At 42.8% G+C, this 16,311-nt stretch overlaps 2 protein-coding genes across 3 annotated transcripts in view; one reads left to right on the top strand and one right to left on the bottom strand.

Moving 5' to 3' along the window:
• NIPBL (NIPBL cohesin loading factor) overlaps positions 1–16,311 on the top strand; it is a 4,951,262-nt gene that overhangs the window by 3,579,098 nt on the left and 1,355,853 nt on the right. Inside the window, exon 32 of the mRNA XM_044076429.1 lies at positions 4,265–4,373. Coding sequence (XP_043932364.1) covers positions 4,265–4,373 — 109 coding nt within the window. The remainder of the gene's footprint in view (positions 1–4,264; positions 4,374–16,311) is intronic.
• Positions 1–16,311, bottom strand: part of IST1 (IST1 factor associated with ESCRT-III) — a 1,439,276-nt gene that overhangs the window by 748,601 nt on the left and 674,364 nt on the right. The gene's annotated exons all lie outside the window — the stretch shown is intronic.

Here is a 16,311-nt window from a genome sequence, read left to right as displayed (position 1 = left end):
CAAGAATGAGTAAAGATTGACAACATCAGATAAAGAAGTTATGTTCTTATCATAACATTGCATCTGTGTTGTCAATCTTCAGTCATTCGTGGCATCCCACCCTCCAGCCCCCCCCCCCCAAGGACTTTTGGAGGTTTGGGCCATTGTTTTGGGAGGAGGTGAGGTTTCAACTTAGAACTTCTGTTATCCTTCTATACTTAGCTGCAAACTTGATCTGAGGTGTTGGAGAGGGGCATTATGGGTAGAGTCTTGGCTCGAGAGGTTTTTTTTTTTTTGACTGGCACAGGAGTTATATAACGGCCGAGTTGGTTCCGAGTATCGGAACAGAGTCATTCATCAAAAATGAATGAATATCGACAATACAGATAGAACATTATGCTAAGGACATAACTTATTTTTTCCTAAGGCCAGAAAGTTGCTATTCCCCACCAGCTGTACATGACAGTCCTTTTGACTGTGTATTTCCAACTTTTGGCTTGCACACATTAATGTTGGCAGGGTGATCTCTAGTGCAGTTGCCTATTCTTATTTCCATTTGAACCCATGTCATATTTTAAAGGCTTTGCTTCATTGAAAATACTTTGAGTCTCATCTCCTTTTAAATTAGAGCAAATGTACAGTATTGTGTACATTTTCAAATGTACAGTATTGTGTACATTTTCAGCAAATGAAGTTTATCCCGCCAGATAAGGAGCAGTTGCCCCAAATCGACAGCTGCACTCACAAGGATTACTTAATCTAGAAGTAATGTCAGTGCTAAAGTGCAAGTTAATGTCTGTGTTCCTACTTACAATGATTCTGTTTTTTTTGTTTCTCTTCCTTAACCAGATTTGAAGAAAACATTTTGCATGCTTATAGAATTTATTAACTTGTAGCTCTAGGAAAAGTACACTGGCTCCATTTAAATAAATTCATCTAATATAACAATGCACAATTTAGTTTAAGTATTAAAGGTGCTGGATAGGCAACTGCTTGTATAACTTAATCACTTTCCACAGTTTCAAACCTTGATTCACTGAACTGTTTAACATTGTACCTTAATTACACTGTACTACTACATTTTTCCTCAGTAAAGTGTGCTCAGAGCTGTCAGGATTAATTGCTTGGACGTGTAGACAGGACTGTCCGTGTAAAATCAGTCTGCCGTGAGGGAAAAAGCTAGTAACTTTGCAGCTCCATGAAATATTGTCTTTGCAAATTTAATTCTTACACACAGCTACTAACTTTGTAAATGCAAGAAAATTAACATTTCCAGTACATTTCACCCTTTTTGTCTTATCTTTAAGCCTTTTTGCTAAAATAATGTCTGCAGCTTTCACCAAGGATTTTAAACTAGACAGTCATCTCATATAAAACCGAGAATTCTTAATTCTACATATAAAATTTACTATTTTACACCCAGCCCAAGATCACAAAATTATATTAAATTTTACCTTACTTCTGTTTAGCCTTACCTTATTACTGTTATGCCTTTCTTACAAGCATGAAAGGTACTTGCTTGACTTAATATGTATAACGTACAAGGCAGTCCGCAATAAGACTCCCCCTGCTTCAGGTTTAAAATACCCGTGACTTCACGTTGTACAAAACTGATTTGCGCTGTATCATTAAATGTTTGTATACAAATGTTAAGAACAAAAACTGTTTTACTTAGATTTTGTCCAGAGTTACCCTAAGCATTATTGACATAAAGTGGTATATATGCTTTACACTTCATCCACCAGCTTAACATAAGTCAGTGAAGTTCCAGATTTTCTCATCCACTTTTTCTTGCAAAGCCATATTACATATGTCCATTCCTCTATCTAGACGTATTGATTCTTTGTAGTATTTCCTTTATTTGTTAATTTTAGTGTTGCTTGTATTCTTCCTCATAATTTGCATTTCCTAAAATCAATTTTTGGTACACATCCAAGGTACTCCTGATTCTAGTTAGTTGCTGTACTTTTTCTGTCCCTCAAACATTTTCCTTTAGTCAAATGAAAAGGGTTTCACTGGCACACTCTGTATGGGCTTTGTTATTGCTAGAATAAGAAGCAGAATCCCCTTCTGCTTGTTGGCTTATTCTTTGTTGGATTAACTTTTATTTCTTCCTTAGCTTGTTTTGCGTCAAAAAATGTGTTTGATCCTTCAGGAAAAAACACTTCACAACAGCTGGATTCACCAGTTTGAATTTACACCTGCCTCTTAACACTCCACAATTGCTGAGATACACTTGCTTCTCATCTGGTTGGTGTACATTGAATCATTTTCTACAAACATTCTACTGTCCCAGTTTTCCCCTTCTGCCAGAGTTGTGTCAGGGTTAGCTGCTAGTATGATTTCATATTTTCTTCTATTATAGGCTTTAGCTGCTTGCTAATGGGCATATTTAGAGCATACACACAATGTGCCCTCTTAATTAACAAATCCTGCTCAGGAACACCAGTAAATTATTTGTACTTGTATAAAATGTATGCAGTTTTTTCCTTCTAATTTCTGATGTACAGAAGAACATTTCATGTTTTCTATCTTCTAACTTTACTGTTTTTGAAACACCTTTTATTGAAAATCCTTGTGCTCAGCCAGCCTTTTCTTCATTTCATCCTCTGATTTGTTACAGTTTTATCAGTTCATCTGAAAAGATAGTTAAAGTTTCTATTTTCTAGCCTTTTGTTATTTGACTGGATATAATCCTTCAGTACTTCATCCCTCAAAACTAATGTAAGCTGTCATATGGAAGGACCCATGAAGTTAGAATTGTGGAGTCCACCTCTACAAACAGGCCTTTTGCAGGTGGAGTCCCTCAGGGATCAGTCCTTGGATTGCTCCTTTTTGGCATTTACTTCTCAGAAGTCAAGGCCAATGTCAGTGGCCTCTGGCTAAATAAATTTGCAGATGATTGCAAATTAGGAGCTGTCATTGAATCTCACACTGACACACATGTTCTCCAGGAGGGCCTGACACAGGCAAACAACTGGGTCAGAGTAATGGACTAAAACTAAATGCCATGAAGTGCATAATAGTATCCTTTGGGAAGTCATCCATCCCTGGTCACTATCATTGACAACGCACCCCTTAAAGTTGATGCAGTAGTCAGGGACTTGGGGACACACACAGATAGTAATCCAGCCTTTGAGCATCACATGTGCACAGTGGTGAGGAAATCATTCTATACTGTGCAACTTATAAGCAAAGGTATGGCATCTAAGTCCAAGGAAGTCATTGTTCCACTGTATTCGGCATTCATCAGACCTTTCATTGAGTACAGTACCCCCTTTGGTATGTACCTAACTAGGCATATCCAACAACTGGAACGTCCACGTACATTCCTCACTAAAAGAATATGTCATAAGTAATATGTCCTCTTTAGACCGCCTCAAGGCCCTATCCTTCTATTCTGTCTTCTACAGGCTTTTGAGGGGAGATCTATTCCTGGCAAACAGGGCACTGTCAGACCCCACTCTGATAGACCTCCTGCATATCCACAAAATAAACAGCACCAGAATTACCCATTCTAAAGACTTAAATCTTGCCTGTGATATAAAGAAGACCTGCTGGGGAGATAGGTATGTAGCCCAGAGACTACCCCAGCTGTGGCACAGGCTCCACATCCATTTGAAGCAGTGTTCATCCGTAAGCCAGTTCAAATGCAAACTGGACAGTTTGATGGGAAACCAGAAATTCATCCCTGGTTTGGCACCCATGTCTCTGATGCAAAGAGGTAACCTGTAAATGGTTCATCTCCCAGGCCCATGCTTACGCGTATGAAGGGTGTCAGAACTCGTCAGAGATTTGGGGTGCATGGCTAGGCTTAAAAACGCCCTTGTGGTCATTAGCCTAGTAAACACCTATGAACCACGTACCAAAACTGAAAGTTGATTTTTGCTGAACATATACAAGATTCTTCCAGCCTAAATTACTGTCTGCTTTTCTGGTTGATTTTTTCCTCATGCTCTCCAAAATTCTCTGCTGGTATCCACGTAGTTTAATTACTAGCCAGTAACAGAATTTTACCCAAACTGACAGTTCCACTGGCCCGTTTTTTCATAGTCTGTTTTCACCCTGGGAGAATTCAGATCAACCTGTTCAGTGTGCAGCCATCGTGAAAGTCCCCCTTCTGCAGTTGTCTAAGTGCAAACATAAAACCTGTATTATGTTCATATGCTGGCTAATAATGGTGTTTACTGACCTGAAGTAACTTTTAAAGCCATTTAGAAATGTTTAAATTTTTACGTTTGTGTTCTTTTCTTCACGTAATTCTGCTTTATAACTTCCCTTATAGTTACTGAAGACAGAAGAGGAGACAAGTTGCAAACCTGTTAAAAAAGCTTGCACTCAAATTGTGGATAATCTGGTTGAGCACATTCTTAAGTATGAAGAATCGTTAGCAGGTATTTGAAATTTATGTTTTAAAGTTGTGTTTGAGACATTTTGCATGTCTTAGTTTGAATGTACTTACACTTGGTGGAAGGTGTAGCATTATTGCAACCCCCCCCCACACACACACACACACACAAAAAAAACATTTACCTACACATGAAGTATCTGTCCATCGTCAGGATGAATGTTGGAGCGTAGAGTTGTAGGCTTAGCTTTCAAGAGGCAGTGTAGTAGTTTCCCACTTCTCATGATCTTCCACAACTTTAAAATGTTCATCTTAAAGTGTGAATTCAGGCTTGTTTTTCTTTCACCTTATTTTTAGGTAGAATTTTTTTTAATATTCATTTTTGTAATAAATTAGTGTTCCTTCAATTTTTTTTATTTTAGCATTGTGATTGCAAACACATTATATTGTCAAGTGAAACTCTTACCTCAAGTGCCCTGCACCTTGTTGAGTGCTTATCTTAGAGATTCTCCACAGATCTGAGATTTATGACCCCTTTACATATCAAAGGTGGTATGTGACACATTAAATTTAACATTGTTAAAAATGCTGAGTCATTTTGGAAGATGGCCCTACCAGTACTGCCAGCTTTTGAGAGCTGAGCTGTCATTTTGGGTAATGGTCAGCTAAGATGCTCAGTTGATACTGCAGGTGTCCTAATTGTTATAGGCCTAATGGATATATATTTTTGACAAAATCTTCTGCCTGAAAATGCTTCATTAAAAGCCCATAATTAGTGTTAGGTCCTGTGATCACTTTGTGAGTTTTTTTATGAATTTGATGGCTTTGTTCTGTTAGGATTACTTGAAACTGAAGCATTTATGTTTGGAAGATACTGTACATTAAAAGATCAGCAAACCGCTTTTTTAACAAATTAGCATAGCAGTGTGCATAAGAGAAGAGCAGAAAGAGCATCTAAATTACTGAATAGTAGGTTTAGTTTGCCACAGCATCTTCAAAATCAGTGTAACCCCCTCCCCAGTGGACAATCTAAGTAACAGAACTCTTGCCTGTCAGCATTATGGTAACATCCATTGTAGACATATTGTGATCATCTTCCTTATCATGGGAGGTTACTAGGCTAATGGCATTGGGACCCTTACAAGCCTAGCCAAGAGTTTTTCCCCAAAAAGAAACCTCAGTCAGCCCCTGTCACTCCTATCAATGAGGGACATGGGTAAAACCCCTGGGACAAGTATGTGGTTTCCCGTCCACTCATCAAGGTTGCACTTGAAAAGGGTCAGCGAGGTACTCTGTTTGACATGTATGGGAAGTCTATTCCAGAGACTGGGTAGCCTCTGGGAGATAAACATGTCTCTCCAGCAGGTTTTGTTGCTGTTGCATTTTAGATTCAGGCCTTTTGAGCAGTAATGCGCGAGGAGTTGGACTTACAGATATGAAGCATCTGTAGTAGGGCAGTGTCCGAGATCACCTTGTAGGCGAGACGCAAATCACCTCTGAGCAATCTGTATGATACCGAGTAGAGTGATAGTGATTTGAGCTTGTCTGCATAGGACAGGTGTTGGAGGTCTTGGATTCTCTTTGTGAGGTATTTCTGTGGCCTTTCCAGTTGGTGCAGATGTTTGGAGAGGTACATACCAAACGGGGCATTCTACTCCATTATTAGTCTAATGAGGGAGGAGTATAGAGATGTAATAACCTCTCTCTTTCTGGGTGCAATCCCTTTACTTGTGAGATGAGCCAAGTAAAAGGCTTTTCTGACCACTGCCGCTACATGATGGTCGAATGTGAGGTTAATCAACCTGAGTACCCAGGTCTCTCACCACAGGTTGTGTGCTTAGGGGGTTACTTTCATGTATTGATCAGTAGGGGCCATGTTTTTGCCGAATGGTATGATGATAAATTTTTTGTGTTTAGCTTTTGGCCATGACTTTGGTGCCAGTCATTAGTTACTGTGCGACCCTCTTACAGTATGTTAACATCATTTGGGAGTCAGTGATAGCACCCAGCTTAACAGTCGTCTGCAGACTTGGTCAGCCACAGGCCTTTTGTATTTGCCTGGATCTCTGTGAAGTAGATCCCAAACAGTAGGGGGTCCCAGGACAAATATCTGGGGAACTCTGCTAGTGCCATCGGAGGTGGAGGTGCCTATTTTGACCTTGAGGGTCCTGTTGGTGAGCCATTTCGCCACCCAACTGATGAGCTAAAGTTGTGTTAGCTTTTCGATGATGCCCGAGTGGGGGATTGTGTCAAAGGCCTTGGCCAAGTCAAGTAAGCTGTATGTACTGACTTCCCCTCATTCTGTGCCTTGGTGACAGTTTCAAAGAAGTCAGCCATGTTCAACAGGCAAGATCTGCCCTTGATGAATCCGAACTGGGTGGGGTCAAGTACTTGGAGATTGCCAATGTTTATGAGACCCATAATAATATGCTCTATGCCTTTACAGATCAGACTTGTCAAGCTAATGGGGCCGATAGTTTCCAGCATCAGTAATGGCACCAACTTTGTGCAAGGGGGATGACAAAGGCAGTTCTCCACTCTACTGGAATGAAGCCTGTACTTAGGCTGTGGTTGAATAGGGTGCTCAATGGCAAAGCCAGTTCTTGCTGGAGATGGTGCTGAATACAGTCTGGGATACTATCATGCATACCTCTCAACTGTACAGATTTTCACCTCATATTTTGGTCTGTTCCTCATAAAAACTGTTTTTTTTTTTGACAAATCTCTGTGATGATCCAGAGATTAAAGTCACTAAATAATGACATGCATTTGAGTTTGACTTCATAGCCTTCAGAAAATGCATGCTAACACAAATCCTGTTATTCTAACAATTTTGTAAGTTTAGCACAATATTTAAAATGTGTCCCTATTTTTGCCCCCACCCCCCACCCCAATTCATGTCAGGTTTTGTCCAGATTTCTTGCATTGAGGTATGCAATCAGGTCCCATGGAAGCTGTGTACTTTTCCTTGGATAGGGCCTTTAACACTTGATCCGTGGAGATGTGAGGCACAGGACAAGTATCAGGGATGTCAAAAGGGCCTTGGGGGGAGACGGGGGTGAAGTTTACGCTGAACCTATCTGCTAGCATGTTGGCTTGGTCAACAGGATCAGTGTAAGTGATGCTATTAAGTACCAATTTCGGAACAAACCTGGGCTTTTGCCATGAAGAGGTTCCTGATATAACTGAAGAAGAATTTGTAGTTTCCCTTTGTTTTGGATGCTAATTTTGATTCGTAATTGGCTTTCGATGTTTCCACAAGTGATCTAATTTGCTTGTTGAGGCTAAGGAGAGGGTTTTTCTTAACTCTTAGTTTGTAAATGAGCTAGAAACTGTAAATTCTGAGTATGAAAATTGCATTATTTATTCAGCACTGCTGCTGATACTGAAAGTGAACACTATGTTAAGCCTTTCTCATCATGCCTGTGCATTATTGGGTTTGTATATGTAAAAGAGTACAGCTGGGGGGGGGGGGTGAGCAGTACTAGGATGCACTCGGATTTCTGTCACTGCTTCAGGCACCTAGTTGTTCATCCGTAACATGCGGAAACCTGGACATCAACTGTCTTCCTTTCCCCAAACCTAGTGGTAAAGATTCTGTTTTGTCCTTTTTTGTCAGTCCTGGAAAGAGGTTTCTGAGGAATTAAAATCTTTTATATCTGAGACAGTTAAGGATAATGAAATCTGTTCTCTCTACAGCTTGCATGCATTAACATGACCAGTTCTTATGTGTCTGATAGATATGCCTCCATAGGCATGCTGGCTAATTCTCTCAAGATGCTGATCCTAATGGCTTATCAGCTTCAGTGTTGACCCATAGTCCATGATTTTAAGAATGAGGGGGTTAGTGGGTAGTTCTTAGAGTTTGCTGTGGTTTGGAGCACCATCGTTAAAGACATGGGTCATTGATGTCATCAGAGGAGCTAATGTCTTAGAGACCCCCCCCCCCCCAAAAAAAAGAGGAATTCTACTTCAGGGATATTGTAGTTAGTTGCTTAGATCACCCAAGCTGTTTCCATTGTTGCTGGAGCATACTAGCTGAAGTCCTCATTGTTTGTGCCAGTTTTAGACACACCAGGTAAGCCAATGCTAGTGGCATAGAGGGATAAAGCCCTGACTACAGCCCAGGTGACCAAGATTCGACTGGCTGCTCAGGTGTTTGACAGTGCTGGCAGAAAGGATGGTGGTGGGAACAGGTGGAAGTGGCCGCACAGTCTGACATTCTTTCTTGGAGAAGAAGAGAGTTGTGTAGAGGGGCAGCCTAGGAGTGGCGTTAGACCACCATTGGATGGTAGCCTTCAGAAAAAAAATGTGCGTAATTGGGCACTCAGTAGGCGAAGGCATTGCACACCACCACAGTGAAGCTGTTCACTCATTCCCCAAAGAGATTGGGTTAGGTCATATGCAATGCTTTCATTTCTCCTGCACAAAGCTGGGTCTTTCAGTTCAGGAGCATGGCTGTACCCTAAAGCTGGTCATTGCTTTCCCTTATATTAACTGATTTCTTGTACTGCCCCCGTTCTTGTGCTGCATCAAGAAGCTATTGTAACTGGTTTCACCAGATAGTGTACTAATGATCAACAGTGAATGTGACCACTTATTCAGAAGTAATGATTCAATATGCATGTCTTTAGGTTCACTGCTACCATGTCATCCATAATGATTGTAGAATTACCTTCAGGCGTCTGTTGTCTGGCCTAACTTCAAAAGTTTTGGATGCTCTCCGACTATAGCTAATCTCATCCCTTGTGCCAAGAATGCCAGTAAGACATTTGACAGATGAGGGAGAACAGCCTGTGCTGTTTTCTTTGTCTGCACAGCAGGAAAACAGCACAGCAGCCTGTGCTGTTTTCTTGCTGTGCAGAGTGGTTAGTAGTCTGTTCATTGGTTTCATACAGGCAACTTCTAGAGTACTGTTGTCTAAGTAGTTTACTGAATCATGTTTTCATTGTAATTTTGCAGATCTTTTGTAAGCTCAATGACTTTTCCCCAGAAAGTCACCCAGCTACTTCATCATGTTTATTATCTGTTTGAGAGCCATTGGGTATCATCTTATGAGCACTGTGGAAGAAAATCTTAGTGTGTGGAGCCTGCAGCCTCCACATCCTTTATCAGACCTTAAAACGTTCCTGACATTTGGCCAGGGGATGTCATTCTCCTTTCTTGATGGAGAGCCTTCCACCAGTTCTGGCTGGTACAAAACAAAGTGCCAATTATTATGGTGTTTCATTTATTTTACTGGATTGATTTACCTCCTACCTTTTCTAGACATACATGGGGGAGTGGTTTTGGGTCTTATTTCACTAATGATGTTCTTCGTGTTTCACTGTTGCAGTCATTACATTTGGGTTATCTGCCTGCAGGTAGCCCTCAGCCAGCCTGAATACCAGAGTCTTGGATTCCTGCATCGGATGCTGTCTCTTCTTCCATGACGTCAGGTCATCAGGGGTATAAAACATGCAGCCTTCGCCATTACATCAGTCTTTCTTGCTGTGCAGTGCCTGAAGTAGAAGCAGTTCGCAAGTGTTGGTCGGCAGACTCCTGAAATTTTTGTTTTCAAGTTTCAGAACCGAAGTCTTCGAAAAAAGCTAAGTACCCCGTTGGGGATCCTTTTACTTGCTCTTAACTAATGTCTGTAAAAGTTAACAATTGTCTTACCTGTGGAAAGCAAATACCTCGTAAAGATTTTCATTCATACTGCATTCCTTGCTTAGGCCCAGACCACGAATGTCCCTCACTGTCAGTTTTGTGCCTTATTCAACCCCCAAACTATTCGTCATTGGTCTATTTTCGCAGCAAATTATTTTGGCACTTAGTTTATCTGTCCAGAAATGGCTTCAGTAAGCCATCCGACTACCTATATTCCGAAAAAAACATAAGGGTAAAGACAGAGAGAGACCGCATAGGTCCAAAACTGCCAAAGACGCTTCCGTTAAGCTAGTCGCCAGTTTGCCAGTACTCCTTAAGGTGCTTTCGCAGCCTGATACCTGCTACTTCAGATTCGCAGGCCTCTACTGAGACCCATTCAGAGTCCGGTATGCTGCGAGATGCTTCTTCGGCTATGGAACCTGCTGATGTCTCTACCTTGGATGGGTCCGGAGCCACTGTGCAGGCACCAGCTTCTGAGGGTGTATTCAGTCCTACAGATTTGCATTTTAAACCAACGTCGTGTTCTTCATCAAGGCCTAAAACTCGACCCACGCCTAGAAAACCAACGTCCAAACTGCATGGTCAGGCCCATATGCCGAAGAAAACAATACTTAGAATGACTGAAGACCGCATTACTTTAATTACGGGAAGCCAGCCTTCCTCCTCTAAGAGACCTAGAACTGATTTTCCTTCTGATCAGGATTCTGAAATTTCTGTTTCTTCTGATGACCAGGGTTTGCCCTTATCTACCTATGAGGGTTCTGATGCAGAGGATTCCATTCCCTCTGCTTCCTCTCCAGAAGATTTTTCTTTTGGTGAGACCTTGCACACTCTTAGAGAGCATTTCCGCTGGGAAAGCCAAGATTACTCGGACTCCAAAAAGAGGCTTAAGGAATTCTTACTCCTCCCTCAACACAGGCCTTTAGCCATCGCTCCTGTTCTGGACATTGTAGATGATGCCTTCCTGGAATCTAGCCTGGCCCCAGACACTTTACTTCCATCTCCCAGAAAACCTGACCGGTATTAGAGAGTACCTGACTCTCACAAGTTCCTCTTCTAGAATCTTACTGCGGATCCAGAGACCATTTCCCAAGGACCAAAGGGCATTAAGGCTACTGCTGCCAAAAACCCTACCCCCTCTGATAGAGATTCCAGGGCCTTGGACAGATGGCATAAGAAGGTATACACTTCTGCTACTTTAGCCATTAGGGCCTTAAATTGCCAGTTTCATATGTTGAAGTATCAGCAGCATTTTATGGGACTGCTTAAACAGAAAATGATGATGATTCCTGATTGTGCTGAATATAAAGAATTACAGGATTTAATGCATTCTGCTGAACAAGTTGGTAAACATACTTTGCAATGTGGTTTTGACTCTTTAGAAGCATCTTGCAGGGCTGCTGTCACTGGGTTTGTACTTAGAAGGCATGCTTGGCTTAAGGAGCAAAACTTGCCAGATCATGTTGAAGCTAAATTATTGGATGTTCCCTTAAACCAAGACCGCCTGTTTGGCAACAAAGCAGAAGTACTACTTAAAAAGATGGAGGAAAAAGCTAAATCTATACAAACTGTTAAAGATTTCCTGCAAGTACAGCCTCCCAGATTTGATAGGCATTGGCCTTCTAAGAATTGGTCCTTTCCAGTCTGTTCCAGGCCTTTTCAGTCCAAACCCAGGAACAGCAGACCACTTAGGTTACAGTCTCAGGCTACACACAGGCCTAAGCAGTGGGCCCTCCCGCTTCCAAAGCTGGAAGTAGTAAGACACCCCTATGGAAAAATGTCACAATGACTTAACCTTAACCCTTCCAAGCCCTGCTCAGCTGCCTGCTCCCTTAGGAGGAAAGCTCGCCCTGCATGCAAAAAACTGTAACTCCTTACCCAGGACAAATGGGTTTAAAATATAGTTTTACAAGGATACAGATTCCATTTCCATACCTTACCAACTCCAAACAGTTGGCCAGACGTACCCCCAAATCAGTGGGCAGAGGTTCAACTTATCTACTGCACCCAGGGTATTTACAAAGTGTCTAGCTCCAGCCATTGCATTTTGCAGGCAGAGAAATATTCAAATATACCCATACCTGGACGATTGTCTGATTCGGGCAGCAAGCCAGGACATGCTATTAAAACATCTGGTGTTTGCAAAGAAAGTTTTAACCTCGCTGGAGTACACCATAAATGAAAAGAAATCTCATCTAGTACCCAGCCAACAGATTGTATTCCTGGGAGCAAGCTTGAACACAACTTCCCAGATGGCTTACCAAACACCAGAGAAACAAGTTTGACAGCCTACTTCAAACTACTGGCCACAAAAACCCAGTTATCTGCTAGGAAAATTTTGCAAGCCCTGGGGTTCATGGCCTCTTGCATTCTACTAATTCCATATGCAAGACTGCATACGAGGAAACTACATTGGTATCTAAAAAGCCTATAGAGTCAACATTCTCAGGACCTGGAATCCATGATTCCTATCATTCCTTGTATAAAGACAGAGTTCTTTTGATGGGCAGAGGCCTGCCACCTCAACAAGGGGCTCCCTTTCAGTCTACCCCCTGCCGCCGAAACCCTGACTACAGACGCATCAGACTGTGCATGAGGGGCTCACTTGGCAGAGAAGTGCATTCAGGGCAAATGGAACCAAAGTCAGATGCACCTGCATATCAACCAAAAAGGATGTTAGCTGTACAGAATTCCCTGACCGTCTTCACAGTTCACATCCTTCCAGGACAATTATTGGTAAAGACAGACAACACCACAGTTATGTGGTACATAAACAAGCAGGGGGGGAACCCACTTGTACACTCTCTGCAGACTAGCTATGGCTCTGTGGAACACATCCTTGAGCTACCAAGTGTACCTACAAGCTCAATTTCTGCCAGGCGAGCTAAATTCACTGGCAGACGACTTAAGCAGAAATCTCATGGATCCACATGAATGGTAACTGAAACCAAAAATGTTCAACCTCTTGAGCAACAAATGGGGAACTCCAGAGATAGACCTGATGTTCATCGTGCATACAGCTGCAGTCATAACAGATGGGTTCTCCTGCCGTCAGGCGGGTCCTTGGTTGGCCGAATTCCAAAGTCTAGGTCCGGCGACGGTTGTCGTCGCTTCTTCTCTGACGTCAGTGCAACAGGGGTATAAAAGAACCAGCCGACACCATTTTCTTCAGTCTTTCTTGTTGCGCGGTGCCCGAAGCAGAAGCAGTTCGCAAGTGCCTGTCAGCCAGCTCCTGAAATTACGAAAATTTTGCAACCGAAGTCTTCTTGAAAGCTAAGTACTCCGTTGGGGAAACTTTTCTTGCCTCAGACCGATGTCAGACAAAGTTAATAATTGTATTTCATGTGGGAAGCAAATACCGCATAAGGATTTTCATTTCCTCTGCATTCCTTGCTTAGGCCCAGACCACGACGTCTCGGTCTGTCGTTTTTGCGCTACATTCAACAAATGCACCATTAAGCGTCGGGCGGAGTTTGCCCAGCACTATTTTGGCAGAAAATTTAACTATATTATGTCGTCGGATACTCCGACTCCAGTTTTGTCTAAAAAACGCAAAGATAAGGACCGACACACGAGGTCCGTGGCCTCTACCGACACCACGCCAAAGCCCACTACAGGTGGTCCGGTTCTCAGCGAGGTGCCTACGCAGCCCCTGCCTACCAGCGACACTTCATTGGCGGTGTCTTCTGTGCCCGAGGTCGCAGGCTCCTCTGCCCACACCCCGACTACAGATACCGAAGCCACTCTTGGTGGTGAAACTCAAAATGTAGACAGGTCTGCCTCCTCTCAGGGTGTCTTCAGACCTTCCTCTTCTTTTTCCATCAAGGCTTTCACTAAGTCTAAAGCAGCCATGCATTGTAAGAGACCAGCTACACAGGGCCCTTCTCCAGGCCCCATGCCTAAAAAACAGATGCTTAAATTGGCTGAGGATTTAATTACTCTTATCAGGGGTTCTCACCCCCCCCCCCCCAGACAAAAGGCCCAGAATGGAGGAAGAATCCCCCTCCTCTGACCAGGCCTCCATTATTTCAGAGCACTCGGATGAACAGGAACATTCTTACTCCCCTTTTGAAGATTCTGATGCAGAGGAGTCCTTTCCCTCTGTCTCCCCTCCAGAGGATTACTCATTTGGGGAAACCTTGCATACCTTAAGGGAGCACTTCCACTGGAAAGGCCAAGAGTATTCAGATTCCAAGAAAAGGCTTAGGGATTTTCTCTTGCTACCTCAGCACAGGCCTCTGGCTATACCTCCTGTCTTAGACATACTAGATGATGTGTATTCGGAGGCCTGCCTTTACCCGGATTCTTTACCTCCAGCCCCAGTCAAACCTGACAGGTACTACCGGGTTCCTGACTCAAACCAATTTCTATACAAAAGCCATGCGGCTGACCCAGAAACTATCTCACAGGGCCCCAAGGGAATTAAGGCCTCCACTGCTAAAAATCCTTTACCTTCCGAGAGAGGTTCCAGATCTTTAGAAAGGTAGGGGAAAAAAGGTATACACCTCGGCCACCTTAACCATGAGGGCATTAAACTGCCAGTTCCATATGTTGAAGTACCAACAGTTTCTGTTATCACAGTTGAGAAGCAAAATGTCACAACCTGAACAACCAGACTTGAAGGAGTTGCAGGATTTGATGCATAGTGCAGAACAAGTGGGTAAACATCCTTGCAATGTGGTTTTGATGCTCTAGAGGCCTCATGTAGAGCTGCTGTTACAGGATCAGTCATACGTAGACATGCCTGGCTCAAGGAGCAAACCTTACCAGATCTTGTCAAAGCTAAATTACTAGATGCCCCTCTGCAAAAGGATATATTATTTGGTGTTAAAGCTGAGAAGGTATTAAAGAAAATGGAGGAAAAGGCTAAATCAATACAAACAGTGAAAGATTTTCTACAGGTACAACCTCCGCGTTTCAGTAGAAATTGGCCCTCCAGAAATTGGTCCTTTCCAGCCACGGACAGACCCCAAAGAGGTAGATACAGACGCCCGAGGGGCAGAGGGTAATCTCAAGGATCGTTTAGAGCCAGACAATGGCAAGCTCCTACACAAAGAGGTGGTGAGGATAGTTCGCAGCCATTCAGAAAGCAAGCCCAATGACTTCCCCTTTGCATGCCAAGCAAGGCTCAAATGGCAGCACCCTTAGGTGGAAAACTGGCATTATTTTCGAAAAATTGGCATATTGTCACAAAAGACAAATGGATCCTGGACATTATAAACAGAGGCTACAGATTCCATTTTCACACCCTTCCAAAAATGAGAGGCCTGCCAAACCTGCCACACAATCAAAGGGCAGAGGCACAAAGACAAATTTCAGATCTCATGGACATGAAAGCTATTCAAGAGGTACCTACTCAAGAACAAGGTCAAGGTTTTTATTCCAGACTATTCCTGGTACCAAGGAAGGGAAAAGATTGGAGACCTATTTTGGACCTATCCATCCTAAACACATTTTTACTCGTACCAAAATTCAAGATGCTCACATTACAGCAGCTTCTTCCCATGCTGGGCAAGGAGTCTTGGCTGGTAACATTGGACCTCAAGGAGGCATACCTGCATGTCCCAATCAGACAAAATTGCAGAAGATACCTCAGATGTCTTGCAGGTTCAACCCATTATCAATTCTCTGCATTGCCCTTTGGCTTATCTACTGCGCCCACAGTATTCACGAAATGCCTGGCATCAGTAATTGCCTACTGCAGACTTCAAGGGATGCAAATCTACCCATATTTGGACGACTGCCTGATCCAAGCGGACAGCAAGCACATACTTCTGAAACATCTGGCTTTTGTAATAATGTTGTTGAATTCTCTGGGATACACAGTCAACAAAAAGAAATAAAGGCTAATACCCTCTCAGAAAATAATTTTCCTGGGTGCCAACTTGGACACAAACACCCAGATGGCCTACCTCACGCCAGAGAAACAGGGGCAACTAACTCAATACTTCAGAAAACTAGCAAATTTCGCCAGGCTGAATGCAAGGAAAATCCTGCAGGCTCCTGGGATTCATGGCATCTTGCATCCTACTAATCCCATGTGCAAAGCTGCATACGAGGAAACTTCAATGGTACCTGAAAAACCTATGGTCTCAACACAGCCACAGTTTGGAAACAATATTACCACTAATTCCATGTCTTCAAAAGGAATTTCTGTGGTGGGCTCAAGCATGCCAAACAAACACAGGTCTCCCATTCTGCAAGCCTCAAGCAAATCAAGTCATCACAACAGACGCCTCGGACTACGCCTGGGGAGCGCACGTGACAGATCAGTGCATTCAGGGCAAATGGTCCCAAAAAGAAAATCACCTTCACATCAATCAAAAGGAAATGCT

Source organism: Protopterus annectens, chromosome 1.part0 (assembly GCF_019279795.1).
Source record: "Protopterus annectens isolate FY-2018-M chromosome 1.part0, PAN1.0, whole genome shotgun sequence".
Lineage (NCBI taxonomy): Eukaryota > Metazoa > Chordata > Ceratodontiformes > Protopteridae > Protopterus > Protopterus annectens.
Note: the sequence above shows the minus strand (reverse complement) of the source record. Positions and strands in the feature narration are given on the sequence as shown.